General features: G+C 32.1%; 1 protein-coding gene and 1 long non-coding RNA gene across 2 annotated transcripts; one reads left to right on the plus strand and one right to left on the minus strand.

Annotated features, from left to right (window-relative positions):
- Nucleotides 1–386: 386 nt before the first annotated feature.
- LOC146924476 (receptor-like protein 33) lies at nucleotides 387–2,872 on the minus strand. Its single transcript, XM_085711859.1, has 2 exons — nucleotides 2,800–2,872; nucleotides 387–1,470 (listed from the first exon to the last, which is right to left on the minus strand). Exons 1-2 carry the CDS (start codon nucleotides 2,870–2,872, stop codon nucleotides 539–541), a joined length of 1,005 nt encoding a protein of 334 aa, XP_085567985.1. The 3' UTR covers nucleotides 387–538.
- Nucleotides 2,873–4,841: 1,969 nt separating this feature from the next.
- Nucleotides 4,842–8,459, plus strand: LOC146924477 (uncharacterized). Its single transcript, XR_015010187.1, has 4 exons — nucleotides 4,842–5,198; nucleotides 5,305–5,443; nucleotides 7,332–7,514; nucleotides 8,005–8,459. It is a non-coding gene; the product is annotated as an uncharacterized LOC146924477 (long non-coding RNA).
- Nucleotides 8,460–8,851: the final 392 nt, after the last annotated feature.

Consider the following 8,851-nt stretch of genomic DNA (forward strand, 5'->3'; position numbering starts at 1 on the left):
TGAATGGCTGCCATGTCTGATTCTTTGATATCCTGGTTCAAACTCTTGGTTTTGTGGCTGCTGTTTTGAGCATGACATTGCCGAATTGCTTTCTTTATAGCAGAGTTGCTATTTTATGGTTGCGTCTCGGTGCCTGGTTTCATGTCAGATGGTGCTCTAGTGTGAAGTCTGATTGGTGTGTTATTTTTTGTGCACATAATGTATGTTATGCAGTTTTTGGGGGTGATGTTTGATTCAGCAGTATGCAACATATACTAGATTTACCCAATTGTGGGCTACCTACCAACCAGGAGACATTGAGATAAAAAAAGAAAGTTCAAAAGTTGAAGCAATTAAGTCTTGATCATTTATTCAACAACAAAATCTTGATAGTAACATAAAAGCAATTGATCACTATAAATTTCTTATTTGTTCAACAACTTACAATATATAACACATTGGTATTAAAAGTTCTATATAATACTACATCCCTTAAACTGAGAAATTCAGATTAATTACAAACACTTGTATCTACATATTTGAAAAGACCCTCATCCAATTAATTCATTCTTCTGCGATTTGCGATGGCACTGCTGTTTGTTCTTTTCAGTCTTATGTTAAACATATGTTCAACATGTCTTGCAAGGCATTGGGGTTTTCCAGTGAAGAAGAATACATTATATCCCAACAGCAACCCACATATTACCCCACATGCATATCCGATTGCGACAGCTTTCCAGCCAAATCCTGATTCTTCTTCATCTTCAAATGTTGAATGTGGTGGCAGATCTTCCTCATTTTTGCATGATTTAGACAATGGGAATCCACATAACATCGTATTTCCTTCAAAGGAATCATTTCCAAATGTAGCAAATTGTTGACCTGTAGGTATGACTCCCTCAAGGTGGTTTTTTGAAAGGTTTAAGATAGAGAGGAAATTCAAATTTGTCAAAGCCTCGGGAATCTCACCCGTCAATTTGTTGCATGAGAGGTCCAACCACTCCAAATTTCTCAAATGACTCAAAGATTGTGGAATGCTACTTGTGATTCCATTGTTTGAAAGGTTAAGTCCTTTGAGAGAATTTAATTCTCCAATGACTTGTGGAATTTCTCCTTCAAACATGTTATTTGATAAATCAATAGTAGTGAAAGTGGTCAATATCCTTGTTAGCTCCCTAAAAAAACCTTTCACTACGAGCACCACAGAATCATTATAGTAATTGACTTTGCCCATGTATTGCAAACCAATCTGGCTATCATTCACATTCATCATTCCTTGAAAGTTCTTGATGCATGATGTTGGCAAGGGGCCACTAAAATTGTTGTTAGAGACATCAAAAATTCTCAACTTAGGAAATGAATGGTCGGTGCGAGAACAAGTGATTGCACCATGAAGATTATTTGATCGTAAACTTAGCACCTGTAACTCTTGTAAAGTTTCTAGCCAATTGGGAAACGTATCCTCTATGTTGTCACCATGCCAATCGTAAACTTAGGAGTTACATAGTGTTCTGTAAGCTTCCCACGCATTTTATCGATGACTTCTCTTCCATTGTCGGGCATGAGTGATTTTGTTGCCGAATTGGTAGTTTTTTTTTGGAATAATTACTAGTCAAAAATATCTTTTCATGATGAAAATACTATCATAACTAGTTTTAGTAGGTTTTTTAATCCCTACAAAAAAAAAATTACTTCTAATTTTAGTCCCTGCTAAAACAAAGTTTGTTTAATTATCCTTAAAGTCTTAAATTTTTGAACTATTTTTTTTAGACAAGTTTAGAACACTATGAAAGGTTCAATTACTAAAATTTAGAATTTTTAACATGAAACGAATTAAATATGAATTTTTGAAAACGATAAAAGTTAAAGATAAAAGTAATAAAATCTGGACATATAAATCAAATTTTGCGATAATTTTTTGCGGAGGAACTTTTAGTAATGTTCTTAACACGTCTACAAAAAATTGTTAAAAAACTTAAGAGTTTAAGCATAAATTAAACAAATTTGAATTGAGCAGGGACTAATACTGAGTGCATAGTATTTTTGTAAGGACTAAAATAACTATTAATATTAAGTAAGGACTAAACTTAAAATGCCTCAATTTTATAGGGACTAAAAACATAGTTAACCCAACAAAAAAAAGTCAGATGTGGCATCCACATGTGCTTCACCGTTTGCTCAATCAGCAACAATTAACAGCGATGACCTATATTGCTAACGGAAAAAAATGTTAGGGACCAAAAATTTAATAAAATTTAAGTAGGGACTAATGTTGGAAACACGCCTATTTATAGGGACCTAAAACATAATTAACCCAAAACTCAAATACACAAATAATATTATATTAACATATGCAAAAATTGCACATTTAACTTCTAACATCAGTTTTACACTAGGTCACTTACCTACAAAATTGATTTCAACTGTCATAAGTTTACATCAGTGTTGCGCCTAAACCAATTTAAAAAGTACCTCTTATTTAAGTTTTATCTATACATCCTACGTTTTATCTATACATCCTACGTTTTTTTGTAGTGGCCGGGGTTTGAACCCCGGACCTTGCATATTTTTATGCATTGTCCAACCAACTGAACAAAGCTCACGAGGACAATTTTTGTAATGTCTAATTATATAAAACAATACTAATTTAAATAAAATTTTATACAATAATGTATTTGACAATCTGTGTTGCATGGGTACGGGTGCGAGTACGGGATACGACATTTCTCAAAAAACAAAGGTACGGGTACGTTAGGATAAAAAAAAAATTAAAATAACATAGCATGAGGAAATTATATTGCTCAACCCACGGATTCAAACTTGTAGTTCCAGTAGGAAAAGGAACTTGTACTGGATTTACTTTTTCATTAGCAATTCTGTCAAGTTCTTTCATCTCAGCAAGATATTCATTCGTCACTTTTGGACAAATAGCTATCCCTTTTTCTTTTCTCGGAGCAAATGAAATCTTATTCTAAAATAAGAACCCTTGTATGATATATTGCAATAGTTGGAGTTCCAGGTTGCATTATTTCCATTTCCTTCACATTTAATTTTAAATGAAAAACCTCATTTTCTCAAGAAAAAAAACGATTATGCGTACCCTGAGAGTACCACTGTCGTACCGTAACCGTACCAAGGTTTAAAAACAAAACAAAAAATTGGTACATCATGGGTGCGTACAGTACCAGTACCAGTACCCGGTACGGGTACGTTTTGCAAATTGGAGTACCCATGCTTCAGAGTTGACAATAAAACCCACTTTTCATGTATCTGTTTGTAGTTTCTTTCTACCAATGTCCACAAGCACATTGAGAATCAGATCATCAAAATTAATGGTAAATTTCAGTTATGAACTTTCAAAAATGAAGAAAAATATAGTATATATTTGCAGTTGATAATATTCAACATATTTACATTCTTCTTATTTTTAAAAATAAAAAATATAAGCAATTCTATTGATACTTCCAACGAATTGATTCTATTGAACCGATGAATGACTATCAGTTCAATTAATTGGTTAAATCTAGTTTTTTCTTTTTGGTACAAATTAAATCTAGTATTTAAACTTGACCAAAAAAAAAAATCTAGTATTTAAAACATTTGTCCAAACCACTTGCCCTATAAACTAAATTTGGTTATGCAATTGTTAGAATTTATTTTGAGTAAAGTAATATTTTTTTTTTGAAACAATTACTTTACAAATTAATTCTAAAGTTGAATGAAGAGTTACCTTTAATTTAAAAGAAATTAAGAAAATAAATTAAGCCAATGAATGAAAGTTATTTTGCGTAGAAAACCGAGTAAACGTTTTAGAAATTGAGTCTTGCGGTGCTCTTGTTTGGTAGTAGCTAGGAGATGTCTTCTTCAACCGTATGGAGCACTTCAGTGGAAATATTTTTTGTGGTTGCAAGACTTGACTTTAGCCAAATGAGACAAGTCCATGAAGAAAAATGATATTGGAACATGTATATGTGACATCAAACAAGAGACATCTACACAAGTCCTTTTTTTTTTTAACGTTTTTTTTTAAAAAGAACTTTTTTTAATATGGAGGAGAATTATTGTAACACAAAAATTAAGTTGTGATTTTAATCAATCTCGTAATTTTAGCTGGGGGATGTTTTCTTCGACCGCATGGAGCACTCCCGTGAAAATATTTTTTGTGGTTGCAATTTTAGGTTATGTTTGAATTGATGGGATCGAGTGGGATGAGGAATAAAATGGTAAGTAATTAGATTTCATTGTTTGGATTTGCATAAAATGAATGGAATGGAATTGAACACATTCCATCCAATCCTTCAATTTTCTTTCCCCCTCATTTAGGGTGTATGCAATGGAATGAAGATTTATATCTTAAATATTACATTTTTACCCTATCTCTTTTCTATGTTTCCTCTTCCTCTCAAATACCTTATTTCACGTTTCTTCTTTTGCAAAATGTGTGTCTCTTTTTCTTGTGCGTGTTTTTTATTTATTTCTTGCTATGTGCATGTGTTATTTCTTGCTATGTGCATGTGTTATTTCGATTGTTGCGCATGCGTGAGTTACTCGTATTGTAATTTGTAGTTTCCTTGCTCTCCGTGAGTGTTTCTTGGCCTATGATAGATGCAAATCATACTTATCATACTTATATCTAATCCTTCTTAACATTGCTAATGACTTTGCAAACCCTAAACCTAAATGGTTTTGGCTCCAAAACGATGCTGACCGTTGGATCTCATCATTTGGCTCAGCATGCATCTCATCCTTTGATCTAATTTGACTTCAAACTTTCATTTCCCCATGCCTGATACATTAAATATTAAATGCTCTTAGTTATGGCTTTCCACCTTACATTAAATGTTGTTATTGTTTCCCAAAATCCTCCTTCTCACGTTTTCAACTTCTTATGTTTCCAAAACTGAACCCCTCCCTCCCTCAGAGAAAAAAAAAACAACGAACTCATCCATTCTCCCCCTCATTTTTAGTTTCTCTTTCAGTTTCATTCCTTCTTCATATTCGCCACAGAATAACAAAAACAATGTACGTTAAATTCAAACCAAAATCATAACATTCATCTTCTTCATTCTTTCTCTCTCCAATCGATTCAATTTTTCACAATGAACCAGAGAGTTCCTTCATCTCGAACTGTTCGAATAGGCCGAGTCAAGCCTCAAGCTCCTGGTAATCGCACCATTTTCTGTGATGATCATCAATCTAATCATCATCTTCGATTCAAGGTTCGCTCCATCCATTTCGTCTCATTGCACTTTTCCGATTTTGTTGCCAACGAAATTTTCGTAACTGTATAATCTTGATATTTTGGGCATTGCATTTTTTTTTTAGGATTTTAATTTCTGGATAGCTTTCTAAAGTAAATTGGTGATATTTCATTTGGAATTCAGTGAAATTGTAATTATTGGAGATTCGGAGTGTAAGGATTGGAGTACGATGGTTCAGATGGAATAATTTGCATCAGTTTTAGGTACTCCCTCTCTCACTATTTTTCTCTAATTTGTATCAATTTGTTAAGGTTTAGAAATCTCTACCACCACTTTATCTTTGCAAAACATTTTCTTTTTCCGTCAATTGAATCTTCAATACCTCTTCTATTAGGTCAGAATTTATCTTACTTGATGGTTCTATCAAAATGGATTCTAAGTTTGTAGAAGAAAGTTATGAACTTTTTAACTTAAAATAGTTGGTTTCTCTATTCATTTGTGACATTTTGAACTATATCGTTTGTTAGATTGGTTGTTTCTTAATTTTTGTTTTGAAAAGTTTCTAGCTTTAGTTAAAAATAGTTGAAGAACTAAATGGGGTTGTGAGTTTCTGTTTAATAGAATTTCTATTTTGAGATGACGCCTTATTTGTGTGCTTGCTCATGATGTTTTGCTTGCTTTGTATTTTACTTTGTTTTTGTTACTTATGACAATTATTTTGGATTTGTTTTAATAATGGAGACCATGAAACATGAGCTTTATAAACAAGTGTTTGATAAAAGATATCTTTATAGCGGAGATGGCGTACTTGATGCTACTGTGTTTGTCGCTATGTTACATGACTTTGGATGAAAATGGATTTTTTAGATAGTTTTCTTCTTTCTTTCTACAGCCTTTTTAATGGTTTCTGGTAAGCAAAAAAACTATAACCAACTATGAAGAGCTTATTTTATTTAGCCCATATCTAACTAAATTCCCACGAGTTCGACACAAAAATTAAATGTGCAGTTTTTAAAATTAGTCATTTAATTGACATCTGATTTATAGGAATGAATATGAAGTGTTTTTGTTTCTCTTGCAAAAATTTCATTCTATACTGATACATCTGCTAACATGGTTGTTTTGGACAAATTTTCTAATTTTTTTGCCATTCTATAACATGATATACTTGATTACAATGAGTTTTACTTCTCTATTTAATAACTTGGGCATATTCATCGTTTCTTACTTGCTTTGGTATAGATTTATCAAGACATAAATGCATGGAGAGGATTGGTTAAATTCAACTGGTCAAATTGGATTTGTGATGTCACAACTCATAGTCTGATTAGTTTTAAACTACCTATACATGCTGTGATTAGTTTTAAAGAATGCTATAATAGACATTAAGTTATAATAGTTTAATCTTTGTTTGTTTATCATCTTCTACAAGTTTCATATATGGAAATAATACAAAGTGATGAGGGTAGAACCTTGAAAGAAAAATGATTGCTATGGAAATATGATAATGTTCCTGGTATGAGTTAAAGTATTTTTTTTTTATTAAGAATGGGATAAAAGAGGCTATCACTTATACTATTGAACTGGGTATTTTAATAAGAAACTAAGACTTCATTACATATATCATATTTCACTTAAAGGAAGAATGTGGGAAATAAATAGGATTTTGAAACTTCTTATGAAGACTTTCTGTGTGCCTGATAAAAGAAGCATGCTGGAATTTAATTTGACAGTAGTACACATGAGAGTTGTGTGGATGAGTGCCTAACCTGTCATCTTTACTTAACATGTTAATTACCTAATTTTTCTTAATCTCATCTAAATGAGTGCTTTGTGTCAAGGTTTATGTTTGTTTTGAACTTTTAAAGCAATACAAGCACCTCATGTATTTCAGGATTGTGAATTTTCTCAGAGAACAGTAGATATGTACCATACAATAAGGCTCTTTTTGAGACCGTGATATAATATCTTATACTTAACAGGAAGCAAGATGCGCTCCAAATTTTTCCAGATGGTTCTAATTAGTATCAAATCAAAATTTATATGGTTCTAACTCCAAAATTTGTGTGCTCTAATTGTTGTGATACAATGTAAGTCTTATTAATTTATCTCTTAGGATTGGTTTTAACTGATTGCATTTTTTGTTTTCAGTCTGTCGGCATATTTTGCTGCTGCCAAATCTCATGATCATAAGGTGCTGCAAGGGTCAAATTAGATCCACATGTTATGCAAGACGACTTTCATTCAGTTTGGGTTGAAAGTGAAACAAGGACAGCCACATGTGTCTCTAATTAAAACAGAAAATGACGAGGCTCTAATGAGGACAACCACATGGTATGCAAGAGAAACTTTCATTCAATTAGAGGAGTATTAAGTTTGAGATTAGTATCTAGATTGTCTAACTTATTCTTTATATTAAACTAACTCAAACAATTTGAAGCTTTATTTTTAGAATACTTCCCATTGCAACTAAGGTCTTCATATAAAAAAAGTTTGGTTCCACATTGTTTTAAGTTTTGTAGTTTCCGTTTAAACATTATTTTTTTAACATGAATCTTTTTATAGTTAAGATCATTCTAACATGAATCTTTCAAATAGTAATAATACAAAGACTGGGAAATGATGAACCTGATTTTAATTTGGAATTAGTAATCCTCAATAAGAATTTTAGAGAAAATGAAGACTCTTATTTATAATGAACGAGAACATGTTTTTGTAAACACTGCATGTGGTGCATTTTCATTCAACAATCATCTATTTTTGGGTGAACATTTAACAACCATCTTTATTCTTAGTGTTATATGAATTGAATTGTTTGTTTTAGGTACATTTTTGCTCTGATGTATTTATTCTAAACATCCCTCACCCTTTGATGTTGTAACTGAGGCACTCGAGTTCAAAGTGAAACACATCAACATTGGGTTGAATGCCTTCATGTCAAGTTTAGAGACTTAAAATCAAAGGATGAATTTGTTATTTGATCTGTGATGGCTCATAATGGGTGCTCCTCCACCACTCAAGAGTATCAGCTATCTACTACTTAATGTTGAAAGCAAAACTGCAAAAAAGTTTAATTCACAAATTTTAGTTTGTTAATAGTTTTGCTTCATCCAAGTTCAAGGTTTAGGGAAATTGAGTATTTGTTTTCATTTTTGTTTTAATAGACTGCAGGTTGGGTTTGTACTTACAAGGTTAGTAATATGTTTTCCAAACTGGTGTTTTTTCTTGGATAATATTTTTGTAGTATAACCTGAAGAGGATTCTTGATACTCTTATTAATGTTGTTCTTTTTTTTATTGGCTGTTAACAAAAGAATAGATCTCTCTGTTACTATTCTTAACTTGATGCTAAACCTTGCAACTTTTGGTTCTTCTAGGGTAGGCCATTGGTTCACAACTTTGTGGCAATGGGATGGGATGAATTATGAGGTTGTGACTAGCACATTTTGGCTAATGAGTATGTTCGATTGATGTCAACCATGACACTAAAACAGAAAAGAATATACGACACAATCATGACAAGAATTAATGTGAATAAAAAAAAAAAGTGATCTTTTAGTTAAAAAATTGATTTTTTTTCAAAAAAATCCAAAACAAACGGGGTCCCATATTGCAACATATTAGCTTCTCCATTGTTTATGACCCGGGCGGTAGCACGGGTAAAAGTTCTAG

Source organism: Medicago sativa, chromosome 5 (assembly GCF_051527215.1).
Source record: "Medicago sativa cultivar Bolivia chromosome 5, Bolivia_mono, whole genome shotgun sequence".
Lineage (NCBI taxonomy): Eukaryota > Viridiplantae > Streptophyta > Magnoliopsida > Fabales > Fabaceae > Medicago > Medicago sativa.

Excerpts from the sequence above, each read along its gene's own strand:
- LOC146924476 (XM_085711859.1), bottom strand. The coding sequence starts at position 2,872 with ATGAAAGAACTTGACAGAATTGCTAATGAAAAAGTAAATCCAGTACAA. Across the intron at positions 1,471-2,799 it reads TTTTCCTACTGGAACTACAA|TTTACGATTGGCATGGTGAC; the intron begins GTTTGAATCCGT and ends GTAACTCCTAAG.